The sequence below is a fragment of the Phocoena phocoena genome, chromosome 4 (assembly GCF_963924675.1).
Source record: "Phocoena phocoena chromosome 4, mPhoPho1.1, whole genome shotgun sequence".
NCBI lineage: Eukaryota > Metazoa > Chordata > Mammalia > Artiodactyla > Phocoenidae > Phocoena > Phocoena phocoena.
The window spans coordinates 78,578,109-78,605,070 of NC_089222.1; the positions used below are offsets into that span (position 1 = coordinate 78,578,109).

Genomic DNA, 26,962 nt, shown 5'->3' on the forward strand with positions numbered 1-26,962 from the left:
ATAGAAAACCTGAACAATCATTACACATAAACTTCCTATTAGTGTGTTTTTAGTGGGGAAAAAAAATGTTTTCCAAGCACGTGTGACTGAATGGAAACATACGGCAGGAAATATTCCCTAGAAAGTTATATCCACATAGTTCTACGAAGAGTGAGGGAGAAATTTGCTAGGGGTAAGATCTCCCAAGAACTTCTGGGGAAAATGGTAACAGGCTCTTACAGGTGGGAGGCGAGAGTGGCACGAGATGGTGTTTTGGTGAGGAGAATCACCTGGCAGCCTGCCTGGGGGGCGGTGGCAGGCAGGAAAGGTGGCCGCGGGCCAGGGCCGGGGCGGAGCAGGAAACGGCGGCGCGCGGAGCAGGAGGCGGAGCCGCGGGGAGCTCCCAGGTGGACAGGAGCTGGGCGGTACCTGCCCGCGGAGCCGGACCGGTCCTCCCGCCGCGCCGCACGCAGTGAGCGGAAAACGGGGGGATTCCTTGGAGAAGTGGTGCGCCCTGAACCGGCCGCTGATGAAGACAGACACAGTGTCCCTGGAGCCCCTGAGCTGAAAGGGACCGGAGAGGGCCGGCATGAGCCCCGAGCTGCCCGCACCTTGGCTGCTGCTCTTCACCTGGCTCCCAGCAGGTGAGCCGTGGGAAAATGGGTCCCACCAGGGGCCCAAGGGGAGAGGAAGCCATTGTTGCCTGGCCTTGCAGAGCTGGCCACAGGCAGGACAGCGGAGGCCCGGGCCGCTCTCAGGTGGCTCTTGGCACGGGCGCCAGGAGTTGCGGGGACTGAATCGAGTTTCTGTCTGTGGGAACCTGTTGTTTTCTTCTTTTATTAGCCTAGGCCCTTCCGAAACAGGTGCAACTAAGGAAGAAGCCAGGAGCCTCTGGGCTTCTCCTCCTGCTCTTTAGGCACTTCTTGGTCTCTAAAGCCAAATTGATAGAGGCGGAAACACCACTCTTACAATTCCTAATTGTAATTCCTAATTCCCACTTCTGACCCTGGGCACCCCATCCTCAGAATTAGGACTTTGTAGCCAGCAGTCATCTAGGTCAAAAGAATAATAAAAGAAGCCTTACAGACAAAAATCCCATTAGGGTATCAAACCCAATCCTTAAATCACCAGCATGATGTTTTAAAAGCTGTTCTATTTTTACAAAGAATATTGAGCGCTCAACATTTTTCAAACACAATGATTATAACCAAAGGGTATATTCCTTTTTTTTGGAATTTTATTTTTATACAGCAGGTTCTTATTAGTTATCTATTTTATACATATTGGTGTATATATGTCAATCCCAATCTCCCAATTCATCCCTCTTTCCCTCTTTGGTGTCCATACGTTTGTTCTCTACATCTGTGTCTCTATTTCTGCCTTGCAAACTGGTTCATCTATACCATTTTTCTAGATTCTACATATACGTGTTAATGCATGATATTTGTTTTTCTCTTTCTGACTTACTTCACTCTGTATGACAGTCTCTAGGTCCATCCACATCTCTACAAATGACCCAATTTCATTCCTTTTTATGCTGAGTAATATTCCATTGTATATATATACCACATCTTCTTTATCCATTCGTCTGTCGATGGGCATTTAGGTTGCTTCCATGACCTGGCTACTGTAAATAGTGCTGCAGTGAACATTGGGGTGCATGTGTCTTTCTGAATTATCATTTTCTCTGGGTATATGCCCAGCAGTGGGATTGCTGTGTCATATGGTAATTTTATTTTTAGTTTTTTAAGGAACCTCCATACTGTTCTCCGTAGTGGCTCTATCAATTTACATTCCCACCAACAGTGCAAAAGGGTTCCCTTTTCTCCACACCCCCTCCATCATTTGTTGTTTGTAGATTTTCTGATGATGCCCATTCTAACTGGTGTGAGGTGATACCTCATTGTAGTTTTGGTTTGCATTTCTCTAATAATTAGTGATGTTGAGCAGCTTTTCTTGGCCAACTGTATGTCTTCTTTGGAGAAATGTCTATTTAGGTCTTCTGCACATTTTTGGATTGGTTGTTTGTTATTCTAATATTGAGCTTCATGAACTGTTTATATATTTTAGAGATTAATCCTTTGTCCTTTGATTCGTTTGCAAATATTTTCTCCCACTCTGAGGGTTGTCTTTTCATCTTGTTTATAGTTTTCTTTGCTGTGCAAAAGCTTTTAAGTTTCATTAGGTCCCATGTGTTTATTTTTGTTTTTATTTACATTACCCTAGGAGGTGGGTCAAAAAAGATCGTGCTGTGATTTATGTCAAAGAGTGTTCTGCCTGTGTTTTCCTCTAAGAGCTCTATAGTGTCTGGTCTTACATTTAGGTCTTTAATCCATTTTGAGTTTATTTTTGTGTATGGTATTAGGGAGTGTTCTAATTTCATTCTTTTACATGTAGCTGTCCAGTTTTCCCAGCACCACTTATTGAAGAGACTGTCTTTTCTCCATTGTATATCCTTGCCTCCTTTGTCATAGATTAGTTGACCATAGGTGTGTGGGTTTATCTCTGGGCTTTCTATCCTGTTCCATTGATCTATATTTCTGTTTTTGTGCCAGTACCATATTGTCTTGATTACTGTAGCTTTGTAGTATAGTCTGAAGTCAGAGAGTCTGATTCCTCCAGCTCCATTTTTTTCCCTGAAGACTGCTTTGGCAGTGTCTCCATACAAATTTTAAGACTTTTTGTTCCAGTTCTGTAAAAACTGCCACTGGTAATTTGATAGGGATTGCATTGAATCTGTAGATTGCTTTGGGCAGTATAGTCATTTTCACAATATTGATTCTTCCAATCCAAGAACATGGCATATCTCTCCTTCTGTTTGTGTCATCTTTGATTTCTTTCATCAGTGTCTTATAGTTTTCTGAGTACAGGTCTGTTACCTCCTTAGGTAGGTTTATTCCTAGGTATTTTATTCTTTTTGTTGCAATGGTGAATGGGATTGTCTCCTTAATTTCTCTTTCTGATCTTTCATTGTTAGTGTATAGAAATGCAAGAGATTTCTGTGCATTAATTTTGTATCCTGCAACTTTACCAAATTCATTGATTAGCTCTAGTAGTTTTCTGGTGGCTAAAGGGTATATTCTTAAAGTAAGCAAATTGCTAAATGGACAGACTTCAGAAAGTGGAGCTCCAGGTGTTCATGAACCAACCATGCAGTGTGAGTAGCCAGGATACTGAGGTGGTCAAATAATACAGACTGCTGTATTTGCCTGGCATTCGTTAAATGGAAGCCTACCTGCGTGACACATTTTAGAAGCAAAGAATGCTGAACACGGAAAGATCCTAAGTCCAGGAAGAAATACAGTTTACATTGTGACATATACACACATATATGAGATTTATAAAATAGGAACAAAAGGTATACACACACACACACACACACACACACACACACACAAAGCCAGTTACTATGTTGGATAAAAGAATAACAAATTAACATTAAATATTACTTTAATAACATTTAAATTCATAGAAAGTAATCCCCAAATTAACAGTGTTAAATAGAAAAATCCAGTAAGTTGATTTTCTCAAGACCTACTGCAAACAGGTATGAACTTTGGAAAACCCTGCATTAGAACATATTCATTTTGGTCTGTCACCTTGTTCTCTTCTGTTTCTAAAGAAAAGTCAACCCAGCTCTCTGATTAGCATCCAAGTTTCTGCAGTTGCGAAGTGTGGGTCAGGAAAGAGATTATGTCAGATGTGGGTACTGGCTAGTTGGTGTGGCTTGGGGCCTCTGATGAAGCCTCTGAGGTCAGGAAGTCCTGTGAAGTTACCAGAGTCTTTATGTTTGGAGCTGTGGAGAGATGGATTGTCAGAGGGTTTTGTGTGTGTGTAATTCTCCAAACTGTTTTTCCTTAAAAAGAAAGAAGTTTTTTTTTTTATCACAGAAGTGATATTTACTTCTTGAAACAGAGCCTTAAGATAAGGCTAAAGTAATTTCCTGTAGCCCTTTGCATTATTGGCTAATAGCTCTGGTTACCTTCATCCAATCTCAAAGTTTATTCATGGAATGAAAAGTTTAGATTCCACCCCCCGCCCCCTCACTGCCAAATTCTAAAAGGTTGTGTGTTGTTTGTGCTTTTGTGAATATTTAAAAAGATCTTAGAGGGGTGTTAACTTATAGATCCACGTAGCTATCAACTTATATTATTCTTTAGGAAATCAGACAGCTGACTTCTAAGGGACAAGATTTTTAGCATCTAGACCAGGAGCTTCCCCTTGGTGGTCGGGGTGAAGGTTGGGATCATACTGAAAACCTAATGACATCTTGGTCCCTGATACAGTAGATAGTAAAAAGTAGAGCTTCTCAGGTGTTGGATAGGGGACTGTCCACTTGACTCCTCCCTTGCTCCCCACCCCCCCTGCCGTGAGGCTCCCTGAAGTACCTCCCAGAACCCCAGTGCTCTGCGAACACAAGTAGAAATCACTCCCAGTCCTTGTCTTCGCCTCCTAGCCAGTTTTACAGATAAGGAAATCTGTGTCCAGGGAAGTCAGGCATCTCAAGTTGACACAGTGGAGTTGGTTTGAGAGCTGGGACGATGGGAGCCCTGGCGTCCTCACTCTTAGTCCATTGCTCTTTCACCTATTTCATACCATGGAGCAGGTTTGTTTTGTCTAATTGAATCCTGGTAGAAATAGAAATTGACTACCGCCTGGATGTATAACCAGATGTTAATTATTAAACCTCTTGCCTCAACAACAGTGCAGTGGGATGAGATGCTGGGTAACTACTGTACTGTCTGCCTAAGTTTCTTTCAGCCTAATACTTTATTTCATTATTTGAAGTCCTTAGGGGAGAAATAAGATTGTGTGTTTTAAGATTCAGGAAGACTCCGATCATGTCTTGTCTTTCTCCAGTCTTCGTTTCCAGATCTTGCAATCTACAAATCTTAGGGTAAGGTGGGGTCAGAGGGAAGCATTCTACACTTTCTTCATTTCCCAAACCCAGTTAATCACCCCGTGCTATTGCTTAATCCCAGCATCTTAACCATCTCCTTGCCTCCAGGCCTGCTACCTCTCTGCCTAGTTTCAACCATCCTCTACCCAGATGATAGGTTAGCCTACCTGGATTAATCTTTCCCACCTTCACTTGAGTCCTCCAAGAACCTCTGCTAGATCCCCATAGTTTATATGAGTGGATTAAAGCTCTTTGGAATTCAAGCCTCACTCATTATGGCCTCACTAACATGGGCAGCCTTGTCTCCACTACTCTGAGCATGTTCCTCGCACCCCCCCTCCCCCCACCATACACCCTTCTTCCTTGCTTTTTGGCTGGCCATATTACAAATGGTTGACTTTAACCATTTGTTTTCTGTACTTTCAGAGCACTTAAACTTTGTTCCAGGCAGCTTAGCCTGTCTTGTATGAATTTATTTGTTTGTTTATTCAGCAAAGGTTTAATGCACACCATGTGCCAGACGTACTCTCAAACAAAAGCAGACATGGCTCTGGTCCCCATGGTGCTTATGGTCTAAAGGAAATACAAGCAAATGTAGAAAGACAACTATGATAGGGACCATGAGAAAGAGATACAAGGTACCACAAGAGCATATAATAGATGGATTTTGCTCGTTCAGGAGGCCCTCCCTGGAGAAATGATGCTTACGTTGAGAGCTGAGGGGTGATCATCCCAAACAAATGAATAACATGTGCAAGGCTGCTGGATAGGAGCTCGGTGAGAATGAGAGGTGGCAAGAATATCAGTGTGACTGAGAGGAGGAAGCCACCGGACGTGTGGTGGAAAGGAGGCCGGGGATGGGTAGGACCAGATATGCATGGCCTCATGGGTCATGGTGGAAGGCTGTGTATTTACCATAAGAACAATGGACAGCTTTTGGAGATATTTAAGGAGAAAGAGTTGGGAGACGTGTGTGGAATCCACGTGGAGGAAAACCAGAGTATCTGCAGGTACCAGTTAAGCTGAAGCAGTATCCAGGCTGGAAGTGATGGTAGCTTGTGCTAGGGTGATGGTGATGATGGAGAGACAGAGATTCCAGAAATATTTAGGAGACAAACCCAATTTGATAATAGATTTTAAATGGAGTGAGGAAGAAAGAGATGTCAAGGACGATTCCTAGTTTTCAGTCTTGTCCATTCACTGAGACGGGAAATAGGGAAGAAGCCCAAGTTTGTACAGAAGGAATAGGATTTAGATTTGGGGTCTGATTTAGATTCTGAAACAACCAAGAAGAGCTATGAGGAGGATTTGGACCCGTGTGTCTTCTTGGCTCTTATTGTACAGTAGTAGGATTTGTTATTCAGAGCTCTACCAGTTTCTAAGCCATCCTATAAAACTTAGCCATGACCAGAGGTACCTTGCTTATCCGTTTACTTATGTATTGTTGACTTTCCCCAAGAGTATAAGTTCCAAGAGTACAGGGACCTTGTCTCTCTCATTAGCTACTTTACCCCCATCATCTGGAACAGCGCCTGGCTCATAGTACGTATTCAATAAATGAGTGAATGACTGACCTCTGAAGGCCCAGGGCACACAGAAATTTGTCATTCTGGTGAGACTTAAATTTGCATGTGCTCTGAGATTAGCATGTGGGGACACAGATGAGTCACAGACACTGAGCGTCTGACTTTGGGAAACCCCGAGCATCTGCCTCTCAACCAGGTCTTGTTGTCCTCTACCCCTAATAACCAAAGGATATCAAATTCAAACCACCTGAGGGGCTATTTTTTTCACCTAGTAGTTTATCAAGAAATTTTTAAAGATTGATATTTCCCGTGTTGGAAAGATTGTGGTGAAACATGGGAGTGTCACACCCTGTTGATGGGAATATAAATTTCTTTCCTGAATTATCTATTAAAATATAAAAGCCTTATCCCCTTTGACCCAGCACTCTCTCTTTGAGAAATACATCCTACTAGAATAAAAGCATGCATGTGAAGAGATACTTTATATAATATAAAGGTATTCATTTCAACAAATTATTTCAGCATTGTTTGTAATAGTGAAATATTAGAAACAACCTAAATGCCCATCATTAGAAAAATGGGTAAATTATGGTTCATCCATGTAACGAATTTTCATGCAGCCACTAAAATTTAGATCCATATATACTGAGATAGAATATAATGATATCTCATTAGTTTGAAGAAAAAACAAAGTTGCAGGTCAATGTACATAATATGATTAATTAAAAAAATAAAAACAACCGTGTAGGAAAAGATGTGGAGGGTAGACACCAAATTATGGTGCCTCTGGAGAGTAGAGTTCATAGTGAGCAAGGATGAACTTTTTACTTTATACCCTTCTCTATTGTTTGAAGTTTCTTATTATTTATCTTATAAATAAAAAAGGAAGAAAGGGGTTTCTCTACAAAATGGTTAAAATAAATTTGTGAATGTCTCTTAAAGGGTTAAACCTCCACCATTAGGAAACTTATCCAGGAGGCGGGTGGTACAATGGAAACTGTAAGATTTGGGATTTTAGAGGTATACGTTTATATCTAGTTTCACTGTTTACTAGCTGTGTGGCTTCAAACCGGTTACTTAATCTCCCTGAGGATTTTCCTCATCTATGAAATTGAGATAAAAATAAGGCTGATCTCATGGGGGTTTGCCGAGGTTAAACTACGTACTACGTACTGCATAATGAAGCCCCCAATACCATGCTGACCAACACCGAAGTGCTCAGTAGTTACCAGTTTCCTCCCGAGGGTAGACATAGGCTTCTGCCACCCCAAGCCTAACAACTGTCGAGAAGCACCCCCAGACCTTTGTTAAACGTGCAATACGTAGACATAATTCCTCCCCCGCCCCAACCTGCTTCTTTCTCCCTTTTTCTCCTCTCCTTGCTCTCTCTGTCCCTTACTTCTTGTGCATGCATTGCCAGGCCCTCTTCCCCTTGATTCCTCTTCTGTTTGCACTGTTATCTGAGGAAATGTAACAAATACTGATGGTAAATATACTTGGGGAGATAGCTTGCCCTGACATAAACTCTGATAGGATTAAACCTGTGTACTTTTTGTTAACCTGATTAGTGGAGCAGAGGTGCCTGGGTGCCTGAAAAACAGGAATCGAGACCTTCCACCGGAGGCACCATTAGGCCACTGCCCCTTGCTGGGAAAGACCTTGCTCTCCTCCCTGCCTGCCACTCCCTTCCAAGCAAGACCCTTCATGTGGAAATGAGGGGAAATACCATCCAGTCCCCTGAAAAGGATTCTTAGTTTAAAAGGAAAAAAAAACTTTTGTATCTGTATCCCTGTACTGTATGGATAATATGTTCTAGAAACTATAAAACATCTTGCCCACTCTGATACTACACAGGGAAGACAGGCTGAATAAATAAATGTGCAAAGATCTGCATCTATTTGGGAACACATGGCATTTAGTTGTAAAGATACTCTTTTTTTTTTATTGGTATATTTACCTTCCACTTCAACGCGGGATGGTAGTCCCCACTCTGCTTAGCAGTATAGTCTTGGAAAGTACCTCATGGCGGGAAACAGAGAATCCCCTTCTCCTTCCCTCCTTCCCATGAGCTCTGCTATCTCATCTGAAGTTACCTTTCCACCCTTACAGATCTCCCTTCCTCTTTCACAGAGACAAACTGTGAATGGGTTTGCCAGGTAAGACGCAGCTTTAAAAGCTTTTAATGCACTAACTCATTTTGCAAAGAGAAGGCAGTAATGATAGCTTACATTTTTATCATTTTAATTCATTCAAAATGCTTGTGCATGCTGTTCTCAATTGCTCTCAACCTCTTGAAGTGGGCAAGATAAGAACAAATGATACAAGTAATAGCTACTGTTTATTGAGTGTCTATTATGTGCCAGGCTCTTTGCTAAATGCTGGACATATTTATCTCATTTAACCCTCACTATTACCCTACCAGGCACGTATTATCATCATCCCAATTTTGCATATATAGAAACAACTGTAGTTTGGAACTAACTTGTCAGGTCTTTTAGCTAGCAGGGGAGTGGAGGCAGAATTTGAACTCAGAAAATCAGTCTCCAGAATTCATGTTTTCAGGAGAAAATTATAGACACAACTAGGCAATTAGATGGTGATGAACTGGGGAGAAGGAGATGCCACAGGATGAAGGGAATTTAAGAACAGAAAGAAAATTTAAGAATTTGAAAGCCCGTAGTACCAGGTTTAAAAGAGCAAGGATGCAACCAGGACACATATAAACAGGACACATATCTTTTTGAATCTCTTCATACTTTCAGCCCAGATTCCGCTGCCCTTAGTCTCTCCTTGAAAACTTGACCTGCTTAGTAGTGTGCGTGTCCAGTGTGGTTAGTTTTACAGAGAAATTAGAGGCTAAAGGAAAAGATAGGAGGTTTCTGCCTTTGAAATGGTCTGTCTTGCTACTTCCTCTCTCTTCCTCCCAATCTGGAAATTCCTCCTGCTTTTTGAGTGTCCAGTGCCTGACTTCTACTTGGAAAGTCAGGCTTGCCTTCTTAGGAATGATTGGATTTGGTGTGAGCAAGACCCGAGTTCAAATCCTGAGGCTGAGAGGGCTTGGTTTATTATCGTCTCTGAACTTTTGCCCACAGATATGAGCAGGGCTGACCCCACCCTAGGGAATTTTGTGAGGATTAGAGACGATGTATGTACATCACCTGGTACACAGTAGATGCTGAAACCCAGAGCAACAGCTGAGAAGAAGGGAGAAGGGTTTGCTGGTTGCTCGGTACCTTTTGGCCTGAGACTCTCCTCCACTCTCCATGTGAGGGTGGGCGAGGGGTGAAGGTCTGGGAGCTGTACAGGATGCTGTAGGGCCAACAGACCGCTGGAGGGAGTGTGAATGAGCTCAATATGGTCAGATATGTGGGAACCTGGCGTATTTCAAGGCTTGAAATTCACGTAAGGCATGAAATTAAAGAGAGGATAAAAGAGAAATAGCAGGCAACAAAGCCAGTGCTGACGTTGGTAAAGGTGAGTCAAGTCACCCCACGTGTGCTTTGTCCATAACAAGAGCATTCATGGAAAAGAAGCTGAGTGCGCATTTGGTAATGAAGGTGATCACCCTTGTCCCCATTCTTCTGCCTCAGGGTGTCAGATTCAGCCATCTTCAAAGCTACCCCAGAGCAACTTCTGGCTCCAACCAAATACCCTCTCTGACTCCCAGCAAACCTGCACTACCCCCCTGCAGATATTCCACCTCTATACAAATAATGTTGACTGGAGTCCTTTGAATAAACTGTCATTTGTATTGAATTACCATTCAGCAAAATAAAGAACATGTAGCTTATTAATCACGGTATTAGAGTAACTGCTGCCCATTGTATATTAATTATTGCTCGTGTAGCCTGGCCCCATATGCTGTGATTATTTGCAAGCTATTGAATACCACACATCTTCCTTTATTTAAAGAATAGCCAGGTAGAATGGCAAGAGACTGCTCAGGGGCAGAATCTTGGCTCCAACCCCCTTAGAAAATGAATGACCACAGTCAATCCACTTGCCTTATCCAATCCGAGATTTGCTGTGTATGCACCGGCACAACTTGTTTCCTCCCAGGGCTCATATTTAGGGAGTAAATGAAAATATTTGAAAGTGCTTTGTGAACCTAAGATTTTGTTTACACCACAATTCAATGTTTTTCTCTCTATTCCAATCCATGCGTGTTACTGAACAAAATAAGCTAGTGTTGACAGTGCCATCCTATTCATTGTCAAATCTTACCTGTAGCTGCTTCTGGTATTCAGTTAAAGCTGTGTTGGGTAAAAGCTCCAAGGCCTACTTCAGGTCAGTTCTGGAAAAAACCAAAGAGGTGGTGAAGGTGGAGAAGCAAAAATAAAAAGTCAGATTATGAAATAATCCTTGTTAGGCTTGAGATACTAGTCATTAGCTCTTCCATTCTGATTGGATTGATTTCCAGGAACACTACAGCTAGTAGAGGCAGCAGCTATTTCCCCCAAACTCCTCAAGGCTTATTTTCAAAGTGATGTTCTTTTTCCATTCACAACTAAATAAGGAAGTTATCCATCTTCCTAAAAACATCACTTTCACCTTATTACTCTTCTTCAGGAAAGCCTTCAGTGATTATCCATTAACTGGAAATAGACTCTGGAGTGCAGTTTACACTCCACCCCATCTCCGCACTTCCTACTCCCCACTACCAGCTCGCCTTATTTATCCTCTGTCTATAAAGCCAGAGGCACCAGCTGGGTTGGTTCCCTCCAGGTTCTCCAAGGAACTGCCCCTTCCTGATAAGGGCCTTTGCTCACTCCTTTCTTCCATCCTGACACAATGAGTCTCTCTGCCCTCTCCCTATTTTTCACGTATCATGTTTTTTTTTTTTTTTTTTTTTTTTTTGCGGTACATGGGCCTCTCACTGTTGTGGCCTCTCCCGTTGCGGAGCACAGGCTCCGGACGCGCAGGCTCAGCGGCCACGGCTCACGGGCCCAGCCGCTCCGCAGCATGTGGGATCTTCCCGGACCGGGGCATGAACCCGTGTCCCTGCATCGGCAGGCGGACTCTCAACCACTGCGCCACCAGGGAAGCCCTCACGTATCATCTTAATCCTACTTGGGTTTTAGGGTCTAGCTTACATCTCTTCCTTCTATGATGCTTCCCACCCACAGGTCTCCCCCACACTGCTGCAGACCCTCTCCCTAGCATGGCTGTCACTGGCACATCCTCATTACAGCCCAGCCCTGGAGATGGCTCAGGTCATTTCTGGGGACCAGAGCCTGTCCCAAGCAACATTCTGCTACCTCTCTGTGGACATGAGAAAAGTGGCTGCTGGTGGCCATCACAAACCATGGTGGCTGTCTTACGAGGGTTGTGTCCAGAAGGCGAGGCAGGACCCAGAACCATGTGGCTCTGGCCGTTGAGCCAGGCTCACCCAGCTGCTCTATAACAGGGGTGACTGTATTTATTTTGTTTATGGGAGTTAGTCAAAATGAAGGTAGCTCTACCTGAGAACTCTATTGGAGGGACTCCCAGCTTGAACCCCTTTCTCCTTGGCCCTCATAATTAGGGAAAAAAGGAAAAAGACTCATACAGTGTCACTAACATGGCAGCATATATGCCAGCACCTTGCCAGATACCATGCCAAGTGCCAGGAGTGGGTTATCTCACTGCATTCTTGCAAGGACCTCATTGGGTTAGTACTATTATAATCTCCATTCATAGCTGAGGAAACACAAGCTCAGAGAGAGTAAATAACTTGTCCAATGTCCAAGTGAGTAGTACATTTTGACTTGAACCCAATTGTATCTGAGTCCAAAGCCTGGGTTTACTTTAGCTAGTCTACACCAGTGGTTCTCAAAGTACGGTACCCATCAAAGTAGTATCAGCAACTCCTGGAAATTTGTTAGAAATATAAGTTCTTGGGTCCCACCCAAGTCCTACTGAATTAGAAACTCCTGCTGACAGTGATCTGGGCTGTCACGAGTCCTCCTGGTGGTGCATGCTCAAGTTTGAATACTACTGCTCTACACTAAACCTCCTATGAGAAGCCCGCTATAACTTGGCCTACAATCCATATTGACATAGGAACATTTGAAGATGCTGGTTATGTGTGGACTTCTGACCATGTCAGAGTCCCACCTGACATTTCTGTGCCATCTGGTTCCTCATCAACACACGCTTGGAGCTTTCAGTATATCTGTAGATTTGGAGGGTGAGGGGAGAAAGTTTTTAAAAAGTAAAAAGAAAAATGGTTAGTTCCTTCAAGTCTTTCATGATAAAATTTGTCACAGTCTGATCATTTTTTAATTTTCTTTATGCTTATGTTGACCAGTTGAACTGCCAATTTTCACTGGTCATTCATTCCATGATTTATTCAACAAACATTTGTTGGGTGCCAAGGAGGTGACAGGCACAGTATGAGGCTCTTGTGTTTGAACAGTGAGTCAGAGGCAAACCCAGTTGGCCTTCTCAGAGCCTACAGTAGACAGGCCATCCCCAGAAGTGTGAAATGCTCTGCCTGGGGGTAGGATGAGGCACTTTGGGAAAACAGAGGAAAGCCCCTCTCCCAGACTTGTAGTCAGAGGAGGCTTCTTGAGGAGGTAAGGGTGCAGCTGAAGACCTAAGAAATAAGTAGTACTTAGCCTGGTGAAGGGAGTGGAGAGGCTGCTGGTGATGTGGAAGAGTGCTCCAGCCAAGAGATGTACATGTGGGAGCACCTGGGGAAGACAGCAGTCCTAGCACGGGAAGGACTGAGGCAAGTCCAGAGTGGCTGAAGCCCCGAGTGGGGGTGGGCATGAAGGGAGATGATGCCACAGAGAAAGGCTGAAGGCAGACGTGACTGGCCTCCTAGGCCAGGGTACAGAGGCTGAACTTTATCCTTAGGGAAATGGGAAAACATTTTAAGAAGAGAAGTGACATGAAAAATTATATATATTAGCAAAGTCACTCCAGTACATACATGGCCTTCTTTTTTTTTTTTAAGAAGATATTGGGGGTAGGAGTTTATTAATTAATTAATTTATTTTTGCTGTGTTGGGTCTTCATTTCTGTGCGAGGGCTTTCTCTAGTTGTGACAAGCGGGGGCCACTGTTCATCGCAGTGCGTGGACCTCTCACTGTCGCGGCCTCTTTTGTTGCGGAGCACAGGCTCCAGACGCGCAGGCTCAGTAGTTGTGGCTCACGGGCCCAGTTGCTCCGCGGCATGTGGGATCCTCCCAGACCAGGGCTCGAACCCGTGTCCCCTGCATCGGCAGACAGACTCTCAACCACTGCGCCACCAGGGAAGCCCCATGGCCTTCTTTTAATATCGTTTCTTTATCATTGTTGGATGTGTTATCACTCCCTATGGACTGGGAACACATTGGGAGTCATGGTTTTTGCTCTTTTTCTCCTCCATCTCCTCCAGGGTGTCTGTGCAGTTTCCGTCCCAACCCTGCCCAGGCTAAGTAAGAACACAGACAGCTTGTGAGCTGCTCCCAACCAGTCAGGCGGTGTGTTTGCTTGTGTGCAATGCTTTTATTGCCCCATGAATAGAAGTAGGTCACCCCTTAGAGACCTACCTAAGGTCTGCCTTCAGCATTGTCTCCTGCTCTTGGCTGCAGGGTGTGTGTCCTTGCTGGTGACAGTCCAGCACACGGAGCGCTATGTCACCCTGTTTGCCTCCGTCGTTCTCAAATGTGACTACACCACCTCTGCCCAGCTCCAGGATGTGGTGGTGACGTGGCGCTTCAAGTCCTTCTGCAAGGACCCCATCTTTGATTACTACTCTGCATGTGAGTGCCCTCATCCCTCCCCTCTGCTCTCCCGGAGTCCTTCTGTGATGTACCGCCATTAGGGTGTAGGAATTATTTAGGATCACAAATCCTTATAGTGAGAAGCCAGAAAGATCACTTAATACTGTCCCCTCGTTTTATAGATAAACAAACGGAGGCCAGGTAGATGAAATAACTTATTCAGGGTCACATAATATTTATTTATTTAAAAATTTATGTCTCACCTTGTTCTAAAATAAATGAAGGCAGCTTAGACTTTAAATAAAAGGCAGAGCAAGTTGTGACTCCTAGTTCATTCCTGGTTGCCCACCCATGCGCTAAGATGAGGATGTAGGTCTGCCTCTCATCACCCCCACCTCCTCCAAACGCAGGCAAGAAGACTCCTACCCGCCCCCCAATGACGCATGAGGAGTGGTCGCTTGTGAGCCTCCCGCCCACTGCCACACTCCCTTCTAGAGCCAGCCTTCCTGGTGGACAGTCAGTCCTCTGTGGACTAAACACTCTCAGTGCTGGAGAGCTCCCTGGCCACAGGCAGCCTGTTCATTGTTGGACATCCCTGAGTGCTGTGCAGCTCTCCCCATGCTTAGCCAAGTCCTGCCTCTCAGTAACAGCTGCCCTACTCACGTCAGTCCTGCTGTCTGGAGCCAAAGCTCTTCCCTAGCTGCCCACCTCTGCCTCTCTCAAGAAACAAAGGAACCCTGATCCCCACCACCAGCCTGGGACAATTAACCGTTAGAAATTCGGAGAATAGTAGTAGATACTCTGTTCACAGGAAGGAACTGAGCTTCCTGAGATGAGGAAAAGCAAGGGGAGACATCAGCTTTACCTTTTTTAGCCCTAATATCTTACAATATGAACTCCAAAACCTAACTGTCTGAGCCACCCACAGAGCCTGACATTGTCCCCAAGACACCCCTCTCTAAATTGAGGCATTGTTTCCTGGGGGTTACTCTTAAAATGCCTGCATTAAGTGGGAAGGTAGGAGGGACTGGCTAGTAGGCATTTATCGTCAGCAGATTTAACAGCTCTCAAAACTTTTATTGTGAGGGCAGGTGGATGAACCATATGGGAGCAGATTCTGGGGTGACTTTGAAAATGAGGCAAGGGAAACTGGGATGGGAGATGGGGATGCAGTCAGGATTTGGAAATGATGGCCTATTAGAGGGGTCTGGAGTCTTGCTGCTCAAAGTGTGGGTCACTGGTGTCACCTGGGAGCTCATTAGAAATGCAGAATCTCAGATCCCCACTCCAGAATCAGAATCTTCATGGGGATGCATAGGCTCGGGAAAAACTGAGAACATTCATTGCTCCAGAAACCACTAAGGGCACCTTTCTTCATGGGAATTCCCCACTGCTGTGTGACGTAGGTGTGTACTCTTTCCCCAGCATACCAGGCGGCTTTATCCCTGGGCCAGGACCCATCCAATGACTGCAATGACAGCCAGCGGGAGGTGCGCATCGTGGCCCAGAGGCGGGGGCAGAACGAGCCCGTGCTGGGGGTGGATTACCGGCAGCGCAAGATCACCATCCAGAACCGTGAGTGTGGAGGCAGCAGGGAACTGGGGGTGGAGAGGTGTGTAGACCAGGCCCAGCGGTCTGAGTCATTGTGGGGATTTCCCTTTTTTTCTGCTGCCTGATGGTCTACTTGGTCACTTTCATTTTTTGAGGAAAGTGCCAAATACACAGCATGTGCTATACCATCCGAAGTCATTACCCTGGAAGCTGGTCTCAGGCAAGAAGACATCCTACAGCTTTGGCTAAAGGTCAGGGAGTGGGTGATTTCCCTTTGCTTTTCCAAGATGCAGGTCTAACGTCTGGCTCAGGCTCCCTTGATTCCTTCCACAAATTGCTCTCAGGGCCTGCTCGAACCCCAGGCCCCTGAGTTCCCCTCTGGCTACTTCTGTTGCCCAAATCTAAGGAAATAGGGGTTTCCAAGTAGATGGCCACCTTAGACCCTCGCCCTCCATTGGTAGAGGAAAGAGCGTTGTGCTTAGAATCAAAAGACAGGGTGGGTGCCCCCATGCTTCCACTCCCTTGCTTAGTGACCAGCAGCAGATCCATTCTTTTCTCTGGCCTCTGTTGCCACATCTGAAAGATGGGCATAATGGCCTCTGTCTCCCCACACCAAAGTGAGTATCAAATGTGATACCTGAGAGCTATGTCTAAAGCATATGCATTCTTTGTGGGAGTACAGAGTAGTGGTCAGCCCGTTCTCTGGAGTCAGACTCAGGTGTTGGTCCCCGTTCTGCACTTACAGGGTGTGTGAACTTGGGCAAGTCCCTTCCATTTTTTTTAGCCTCAATTTCTGTAAGATGGGACTTGCCGTAGCACGTATCTCATGGAGAGTTGTCAAGATTAAGTGAGATAATACGTATAAAGCACTTAGCAAACATTAAGTGTGCAGTAAACTTCCATGATGATCACTCCACACACTTTTGAATGGATGCGTCAGTGCCCCACATTCCTGTCTTATAATCCAGGACTGCTGCAATGGATTATTGGCACAGAATTCAGAGCGTATTTCAATGAGCTTTATGTGCAGTGTTAAATAAATATTGGCTGGTTAAAAGTGAAAGAAAAAAAAAAAGCGGGAGAATACACCTAGAAGGCCACTCAGGGTACTCTTAGCAACAATGTGAGGAAATCAGTGAATATTCTTTGACTGTTGAGGTAGATCAAGCCAGTTTAAAAATTGCTTCCACCTTTGTGTATAATACTTTGGCTATAATACATAAGTCTGATCCATTTACATTCAACCTCAGACCTTCCCAAGTCAACCCTTGAATGCTCAGCCTTAGGGAACATCTATCCTTTTCCAGTTTCTAGGTGCATCCTCAGAGGTTCAGGGTGACTCTGCTTTCTCCAGAGCCCACAGAATTAGCTCCGATCTGACCCCAAAGTTTAAAGGATGAAAGCGCCCATAGGGGATAGTCCCTGATTTTCCGTCTTTTTTTCTAGTTTTGCACAGCACTGTCTACTACTTCCCCTCCCAACCACGTTTGGGTCAAACTCTGCCTCCTTCTTACTCCCATGGGAAAGCGGCATTTCCCCTTGGTCTTAATTTTTAACCTCAGGCTTGTTGTGACTTCTTGGAGCCCTTGTATTCCGATACTTTTATGCCTGTGTTTGCATCATTTGAGAAGACCCTGTCAAATCAGTTCTTGGATAATTTAAAATATTAACATATCTGAATGTCCTCATTACTCTGACATCCCTGAAATAATCCTTATGCCTCTAATAAAATTGGGGCAGATTTATAACACACATTAACCTTGGAGGGGGAATTTCTTCCTAAGCACTTTCACCATTCTTCCAAGTCTGGGGCAAGCTTGTTTCTGGGAAAGGCAGTGGGTTTGGAAAATCATGGGGTAGGAAAAAACCGTAGGGATTGACGTAGAAAGAGAAGGAAACAGAAGTCGAAGTTAGCTCCAATGGTGCGTGACCTTGCATGTTTGTTTCATTTCCTCAGTAAATATTTCTTGACAAAGAGATAATAAAGGATTGCAGCTACGACTGCCAGCTGAGCAGGGGCAAGTCTATAACTGAGGTCTTTAAGAACTTGAAGGTGTCCTCTGGTACTTACTGTGGCTGAAGTAGCAGGGACGTGGGAGCTGCCCTGATGCCTTTGACTGGACTTTAAGCGCTTTGAGGACAGAGATAGGTCTTGTTTGACCTTCCATAGAGTCTGATATAGTGCTGGACCCACAAAAGGTCTTTAGTGAACATTTGTTGCATTTACTAAATGGGAACATAACATTCACCTATCTTAATGGGGTAGATGCTTGGTGCTCGTGAAAACTGAAATTCTTTTCTTGAGTAACCTTTACTCTTAAAATATTGGCATTTCATCCTTACTTATTATTCAAGTTCATCTCACCTATCCTTTCAGGATTCAGAAGTATGTGTTTCCAGCTTGTGAGGAATCCAGGCTGTGGAGTTTTCCACCCAGTTAGGAGAGGACGGTAGAGCTTGGTGGTTAAGGGCACCAGCTTTGGGGCAGAGACATGAGTTTGAACCTACCTCTGTTACCTCTCTCTGTTCTAGCTTCCTCTAGTCTTAGTTTCCTCATCTGAAATGCAGCTAATAATCCTACCCACTGTATCAGGATTAAGTTTGATTGCAAGTAAGCAAAAGCCCAAAATATTAGTGACTTAAACAATAAAGAAGTTTATTTCCGCTCATGTATAAATTTGGAGGTACACAGACGAGAACTAGTGTGGTGGGTCTGTTCTATTATGTCCTCAGGTACCCAAGTTCCTTCCAGCTCACCAAGAATGTCATCTCCTTCCTCATGGTCCAAGATGGCAGCCATCACATTTGCTTTCCAGATAACAGAGTTGAAGAAGAAAGGGGCAAAGAAGTTCCTAAACTGTTTTTTAAAAAGTTCCTGGGAGCCATCATGTGACACTTCTGCTTATATTGTGTCCACCAGAACTGAGTCACATGTCCGTGTCCATCTGTAAATGAGGATGAGAAATAGTGATTTTATTCTGGATGGCCATGTACGTGACCAAAACTTCTATGATCATGAGAGAAGGGGAGAATAGACATTGGGAGATAGCCGGTAATCTCTACCTCACCCACTTAGAGTTGTTTTGGGAAGTAAATGAGGTGATGTATCCAAAATCCTTTCAAGGTACCTAGTAGGGCTCAATGAATGGTAAGTTCTGCCACCTTTATATTGTTTGGAGAAAGAAGAGAGTCTCAAACGAAGGAATTGAGGCCTTTCTCTGAACTATGAGAGGCCCTCTTGGGATGTGGAAGTACAATGCTGGGGACTTGAAGCGACCATAGATCAGATCCCTCTCCTTTAACCACTGGCACCTTCCCCTCCCCTGTTGCAGGAGCAGATCTTGTGATTAATGAAGTGATGTGGTGGGACCATGGAGTGTATTATTGCACCATTGAGGCTCCAGGGGACACGTCAGGAGACCCAGATAAGGAAGTGAAGCTCATTGTCCTGCGTAAGTGCTCCTGGAGCTTTCTATTCGGCCACCCCACGGTGACACTTTTACATACAGAAAAAAAAGAAAACCAGAAACACAGCAAGCCTAGGTTATTGTTGTCGGTAGCCAGCCTCTGAAGTTCCCTTACCAAAGATAAACTTTTTTTTTTTTTTTTGCCTGGATGTTGCTCACCCTTAACCTATAGTTCAAGAGCTGTGTCGATCAGACCTCTACAACGTTACAACCTGAAGCATGCACCTGCATGTTTAGTTCAATCCCTGCCCGCTTCTCTCCTGCAGACTGGCTGACAGTGATCTTGATCATCCTGGGGGCCCTCCTTCTGCTCCTGCTGATTGGAGTGTGCTGGTGCCAGTGCTGTCCTCAGTACTGCTGCTGCTACGTCCGCTGCCCCTGCTGTCCCGACCGCTGCTGCTGCCCCGAGGAAGGTGAGGGGGGACGGACGAGCAGTGCGGTGGGGTGGTGCAGGAGCCTAGTGCCCCAGACAGATCCATTTCATATGCCCAGGTCAAAACCTTGGGTTCTTCCAGGTTCTCCTCCATGCCCTTCTCCCGTCAGAGGCTCGGAGGTCTTTGGCCTCAGCCCAGGAAATTATGCTCAGGGAAGCTATAGAGCAAAGTGGGAGGACTTCTGCCTGTTCACCTCCTAGCCTGCCTAAGGCTTCATTCAGGTGTCTCTGCCTACATATCAGTGGCCCTGATGTGCCTGTGCTCCAGCATTTGCTCCCAACACTGACCTTGCTTGGACACGAGGTGGCTAGAGGGAGTGATTTGCATAGAGCTGTGAGAGAGAAGGCCACTTCTCAAAGATGACTTGAAAAGAACAGATGAGAAGAGAGAGGTGTTGGAGCAGGGATTCTCAAACTTAAGGATCTCCTGGAGGCCTCCATCTCCAGAGTTTCTGATTTAATCAGTCTTGGGTGGCCCTGAGAATTTATATTTCTCAAAAGTTCACAGGTGATGCAATTCTGCCAGTCTGGGGGCCACACTTCGAGAGCCTCATTTTTAGACAAAGGAAAGAGGGGGCAGAAGAAGATCTTGCTCTAATATGATCTTTCTTTGGGCTTAAGTTTGACCTTTTAAAACAGAATTGTGACATGCCATAAAAAATTTGGTGAAGGCAAAAGAAAAAGAATTATTCTACAAAGATCTTTCCTTACTAAAGAGATGGAATCAACAGCTTTAAATGGAAGGAGGTTTTTTTGTTTTTAAAGTAACATTTCCTTTTCCTGATGATATAAGTGAAGTATTACATTGTCGAAAATTTGACATGTAGGAAAATGAAAAGACTAATCTAAGCACCCAGATATAACCACTCTTATCATTTTGGTCTATTTGAAAAGAAAACTTTTAAAAGAAAAAAATAAGAAATTGGCTGTTAAGACAGAAATAAAACCTAATCTACAAGGTCAAGAAGGTCAATGGTCTGAGTCTAGTTTCAGGCCTATGTTCTGAGGTTGCTGTCTTACAGGAAAAGAGAACTAACTTTTATTGGATGTCTGGTGTGTGTGGGCCCTTTGCATATATTTCCCTTTTGAATCCTCACAACCCTAGAAGGCAGGTATCATCATTATTTAACCATGAGGAGACTGAAGGTCAGAGGAGTCACACAGCTGGTAAGTAGCAGAAGTAGTGCAGCGTCGTATTCATGGTTATCTGACTTATGAGCGCCTGAATTTCCCACGAGAGAGGCTGCCACGACCTATCTGTGTAGATCACTATGGGATTGGCTGAGATACCAATGAACTCCTTCAAGAGAAGAAAAATAGCAGAGAACTCAATATTGGGCCACGGAGCTCCCTACCGTTCAGAGGCCTCTGGGAGAGATGCCACGTAGAAGTCACTGCCACTGGAGCAGAAATATGCAGACTGAGATGAGAGAAACTCTCCCAGGATACTTTCTTGGAATCCCTAGGTCTGTGGGGTACTCAAAACAGTCAGGGCTAGGGACTCAGTCAGCACAAACGATAAATGTATCCACTGTCAGTAAGCTGATAAACAGGTTCTGGGAGAAAGTGGTTTCTCCTAAGTGGTTAGAGGTCATTTAGAAGAACTGGTAAAATAAAGAAATGTGGGCCACAAATGAAAGATCCCTGAACTTGAGCAGATGAGATCACTTTCAAAGTGAGTCACTTGGGGAGTCTGTCCTGAGAAATTTGGTGATAAGAGGAGATTACATAGAGGGGGCAGGAGTTGTCAAGGAAAGCTCTTGGGTGGGGAAGAGGGTGTATGTGATCGTTGATTTTTTTTTTTAGAATAAGGTAACCCTAAGCATATGTGTAGGCAGAGAACCAAGGCCAACAGAAAGAGAGTGAAGGGAAGCATTGTGAAGTAAGGCGATGACTCAGAAGGGATGGAGCCAGTGGGAGAGACATCAGGCTTACGGTGAAAGGATTACCTTTAGACAGAAAAGGAAAAGGAAGCCTGCCCTCTGAAGAGAGAGAGGCAGTTGTTAACACCTGGAAGATGATTAAAGTGTCAGGGAAGGAGCTGAGGGAGCGAGCTCACACCAGCCTGTCTCGATTTCAGCACATCAAAATTCTAGATGCAAAAGGCAGCTTCGAGAACGATGCCAGTGATTCTTGAGCTTCCGAGACCACAGCCCACCTCCCCAACCTGCTCCTACTTTCCAGTGAGAGTTAACAGAGGACCAGAGAGGAGAAAAATGAAAATGACACCAAAGTTTAGTAATCCTTGGTAATTCACTTAGTACTAGTAAACAACCTACAGTAGAACTTAAAGAAGAAAGTTATTGACACTGAATCTTATTTTTTTTCCGTGGGAACTGGAGCGACAACTTCCATCCCTAGATTGGTTGTTGACCCTCCTCCCCACGGAACCCCTAGGCGCACCCTGCAGTGGGCTATAGGCCACACGGAGAATCTCTGATCTATGCCACCCACCTCCCCATCCCCTCAGCTGAGGGAAGTGAGGCCTAGAGAGACTTTTCCACAGTTACACACAGCTTGTTAGTGATGAGCCCTGGACTAGACCTAGGTCTCTTGATTCCATGTCCAGGGCTTGTTCCTCTTCCTCAGCAAAGACATGTCATTAGCTGAAAGTTCATAGGGAGGGGAAGACATGAGAAGTTTAAACTGCTGCTCGAGGAGGGAAGCAGGGTCGCTAGATCAGTCAAGGAGATCTACGCACATTGCGAGAAGGGCTATATGAGGTCAGTTGCCTGACTGTGCAGCCAGTGTGGGTCCAGGAAGCATTGACTGGTGGTTTCCTAAAGCTGAAATGGCAAAAATTCAAGGGGCATGAGATTCTAGGATGCTGCTGAGGATGTCAGTGGAAGGACTGCCAGTCAATTTGGTATACTGTGTATACTGCCAGTATATGTATAAAAAAAGGGAATGTGTGACCATGGGTCAGAGAGGGCGAAGAACACACTGTAAGGGCAGGGAGGGGGTGGTAAGGAATAGTAAGAAGTTGGAGGTCCTCAGGGGCACCATGGGTGATGCACACAGAGGATGCTGGCTGCAGGTCTCTGCAGGAGGGGAGGTGTTGAGTGTTATTTCTGCCACAAAAGGGTCTTCTTAAAGAACACGCCCTGGGTTTTCCTCAGAAATGAGGATGAATATGCTTTTGGTGGTCTAGTCTCCAAATGTGTACTTTTTGTCTTCTATGAGATCTAAGGTGAAAGAAGCGACTTATTTTAACAGTAACAGTGAGAGCCATGAGCTATTAGGCATTTCATGTGCATTACCTCATTTAACTTCAACAACTTTGTGAAGTAGGTAGTATTATCCCCAGCTCAGATATGAGGAGATTGGGCTCAGACACTCTGGAAACTCACTCAAACTTACACAGCTAATACATGCTGGGATTCAAGTTGAAGTCCACGTGACCCTCAAAGCCTGTGTTTAACCTATCTCTGAGGACCATAATTCTCAGAATGTTGTTGAGAATCCACAATAGTCAACTCCAGTTCGACTCCCTGCATTAAAATCAGAGAGCTTGTTGAAAACGTGGATTTTCTTACCTTGTATTAGACTGAAGGTCAGTCTGCGAGCAGGGTCCAGGAGTCTGTATATATAACTAGCGTGTTAAAGGTGACCAAGGCAGACTTTACACCACTGAGGTTCAGAGATAACTTATTAGGAGTCTTGAAGCTTTGTTCCTTTCTCCATGTTTCTTATTTTATCGCCTGATTCCCCATTAGGTGAGCAATAGAAACACCTGATAGCCTAGACTTCCCCATGGAGCTGTTTCCAGGGACAGGAGGGCAAGGGAGAAGCTCAGACGCTGTATTTTTCCACTCCCATCTCATCAGTTCCAGTGCATCAGGGAAGGGAGGGACCCTGGGAAAATGTTTGTGGCAGCTAAGAAGGGAGCAGGTGTGTTAATCTTAGGAATATGTAAAAATCTGACAGGAAAGCGCGTGGAGGATCTGGAAGGGTCTCTAGGGAGTCATCTCTGCAGGGGGTCCCATTAATTAAAAAGTCATTTAGGGAGCAAGGAGTTAAGCCCAACTCTCCTTTTCCCTCCTATTGAATTGGAGGAGTTGAAGAAGGAAGTGGCCCAAAGGGGGAATGGTATCATCTGGAGGAAACCAAGATTCAGTCAGAGGGGCAGGGGGTGGGTAGGGTTGTTCCCAATGGAATCAGATGTCCCCAGGCCTTGGAAGCAGAGGTTAGTCTGAAGTGGGTTTTGAATGGTGTGGTGCTGAGTGGAGAGAAATAAAGTGAGGCACTACCACTAGAGAAGGGTTTTTATTGTTTTTAGGTTTGTTTTTTTTTTTTTTGCTTTATCACATAAATAAAGGAGTCTGGGGACTCTGTGGTTTGGCAGAAAGAGTACAGGCTTGAGTGGCAGACAGACACCGGGTCACATGCTGCCTCTGCCAGTCACCAGTTGTGGGACATTGGGCTGGGAAGGTAACCTGTGTAAGCCTAACTTCCTCATCTGATTCTCGTATTGAGAGATTCCTCTGAGGATTAGTTAGCTCATGTGAAGTGACTGGCGCATATTAAGGAGGGCATTGTGTGCGCTGAAGATATCGTGTATAGGGAGCTGGGGGAGGCATCTGTTAGCAAGAGGGAGAGGAAAGTGCTGAGCAAGTGAACCTATCTTTAGAGGGTCTGGAGTGCTGTCCTTTGGCATGAAGATGTGGCAGCTGGGTGAGCTGCTCTAAGTTTGCATCTGATTTCCTCCATGCTGGGCTGTGACTCACCATCAGGGCTGGGGCTCCAAACATTTTTGGGGGCTTGGCTGAAACCACTTCCTATTGTGCTGGAAGTTGGTTTCATACTAGAGCCATTGGGTGGCCTTCCTGATGGCCCTTTAGCTGCTGGCCTCAGCAAATCCCCCAACCTATGCAGCTGGGTCCAGAATGCCTGTCTTCTACCTCTTCCTACTGTGGTAAGAGGAAGCCTCTGGCAGAGCCCTGCTGCTTTAGGGGCGGCCACAGGGCTTGGGGAACCCAGGAGGAGGTGAGAATGCCAGGCTGGCAGGCACTTCCTGCACTTAAGCACACAAGTACATTTCCTACATGCATGGATAGACAGGGAGCTTGGGAGACATGTGCACTTGGTCACAATTACCTCAAAATAGAAATTCATGAACAAAAACAACTAGATGCATTTGTTTTTAATTTGTACTTGCTGTGGGTTGTGTGCTTCAGACCAGCTGCACCTAAGCGACTGGAGAAACATTTCTATGGATCCCTTGTGCTGCTTTTTTCTATTATTTTCTTTGCCCTGAAAGGAAATGGTATTTCCCTTCTCCCTTCTCTGCCTCTACCGGACCCATTAGAGATTCCCCCTACTTAGGGAAAACCCCAATACTTAATAAAGTGAGGAGAAGAGTAGAAAGGATCCACTTCAACTTTTTTGCATTCTCTGCCTTCTTCCCCCTGGTTTTCTCCCACCCAGGGCTGGCATTACCAGCTAGAAACGTTCTTCAGTCCCTCTCCCTTTACCAGTAATTCTGCCCATTGACCTCAGCACCTGCGTCCTCTTTTTCCACTCTGAGCAGGCAGTCCTCCCAAGCAGCCCCTGACTAACAGCCTCCTCTAAGCCCTTTGCATCTGTACCTTCTATATTTGGCCTATGGCCTGAAATTTCATTGCCTGCTAATGAATCTACCTATGCATCTACCTATACATTTTAGGTGACCTTGGAAATGGGCAGAACAATGAAATGTTTTCAAGACTAGGAAGTCAGGTTTTAAGATTATATTTCCTAATGTGCAGGAGTTGCAGTGTTGGCTGGGGAATTTATTCCCAGCTCCTTGCCAAGGGAATAGTTGATTCACTACTTCCCTTAACTCTTACTCCCATGCGAGAGAGGTCACAATAAACTTCGAAGAGAGAAAGTGGCTGCTAGGTGGAGAGAAGTGAAGTGGGAGGTGTGGGCCTTGCCCTGGCTGAGGGTCTGCATTTCTCCTTTTCCCCCTGCAGCCCTGGCCCACCAACGCAACATGAAGCAGGCTCAGGCCCTAGGCCCTCAGATGATCGAAAAACCCCTGTACTGGGGGGCGGACAGGAGCTCCCAGTTTTCATCTTATCCAATGAATCCACTGCTGCAGCGAGGTAAACCTTGCCAGAGATTTGGGGTGGGAGAGGGTAAAGGGCAAGGGTAGGAGCATGGGCTGCACTGGGGCCTTCATGACCAATATGGTGGACATCTTTACGACTGAGGATGGGAGGGGGTAGATGCATGCTAATAAGGTGGCACTTCGGTGCCCTGATTCTGAGGAGTGTGTTTTGGACCAGCAGTTCTGCATGTTCTTTTCCTTATTTTCAATCAGATTTGTCCCTGCGATCCAGCCTCCCAGAGATGCCATTGACCCAGACCACCGCTCACCCTCCCATCACCAACGGTGTCCTAGAGTATTTGGAGAAAGAGCTGCGGAACCTCAACCCAGCCCAGCCTCTGCCGGCTGACCTCCAAGGCAGATCTGGGCATCCTCGCAGCATGCTGTCCTCCCTGGGCTCTGAGGTCGTGGAACGCAGAATCATCCACCTGCCCCCGCTGGTCAGAGACCTGCCGTCTCTGCGGAGGACCAGCAACTCCTCCCACCAGCAGTGGCTCCCCTCGCCTCCCCCCGGACCCTGGGATCTGAGGGAGGGGAGAAGGCAGCACCGCTACTCTGATTTCCAGCAGGAGCACCGGGACCGGGAGCCTCAGCGCTGGGCGCTGGAGCAAAGGGAGCTGGGCCGACTGCGGAGCGGAAGGCACCGCAGCTCCAGGCAGCGCGGGTCACCCACGCCCTGGTCAGACAGGGACAGCCTCAGCGATGGCCCCTCGTCCAGCGAGGCCCGCTGGCCGCCCAACCGCCCCCGTCTCCGGAGCCGCTTCCCAGAGAGAGCCCGCGGGCCCAGCCCCCGGGGCAGCGCCCAGGGACACCAGAGGCGCCGGCACCGCAGCTACTCCCCTCCCCTGCCCTCCGGGCTCAGTTCCTGGAGCTCCGAGGAGGAGGAGGAGAAGGAGAGGCATTCCCGGAATTGGGGGCCCCGCCGCCGCCGCCGCCGTCGCTCGCGCTCCCCAAACTGGCCTGAGGAGAAGCCACCCAGTTACCGCTCGCTGGATGTCACCCCAGGCAAGAATGGCAGGAAAAAAGGGAGTGTGGAGAGGCGCTCGGTGAGCCTGGGGCTTCCTGCTGAGGGTCGGGCGTGGGCAGAAGGGACCCTTCAGCCAGGCTGACACGGGCCACCTCACCTGCCGCCGCGGAGGGTCCCTCATCTCTGTTTTGCCCTGCTGGCCCTCTGGGCGTGGTGAGACCCCTTTTGCAGAGCTGGACGGGACCAGTGAGTGCCAAGAGCAGGGGAGGGACTCTGGGCGTGATGCTTAAAAGGGCCTTCTCACTCTCAGTCTGGCTCCAGCCCTCATCACAGTCCCCTGAGGCCAGTCGGGCCGGGT

General features: G+C 46.0%; 1 protein-coding gene across 1 annotated transcript; it reads left to right on the forward strand.

Annotated features, from left to right (window-relative positions):
- The first annotated feature begins 201 nt into the window (after positions 1–201).
- On the forward strand, positions 202–26,746 carry ILDR1 (immunoglobulin like domain containing receptor 1). The gene is made up of 9 exons (XM_065875853.1): positions 202–623; positions 10,636–10,726; positions 13,768–13,807; positions 13,964–14,134; positions 15,521–15,670; positions 18,979–19,098; positions 19,380–19,526; positions 25,501–25,632; positions 25,851–26,746. Exons 1-9 carry the CDS (start codon positions 202–204, stop codon positions 26,744–26,746), a joined length of 2,169 nt encoding a protein of 722 aa, XP_065731925.1.
- Positions 26,747–26,962: the final 216 nt, after the last annotated feature.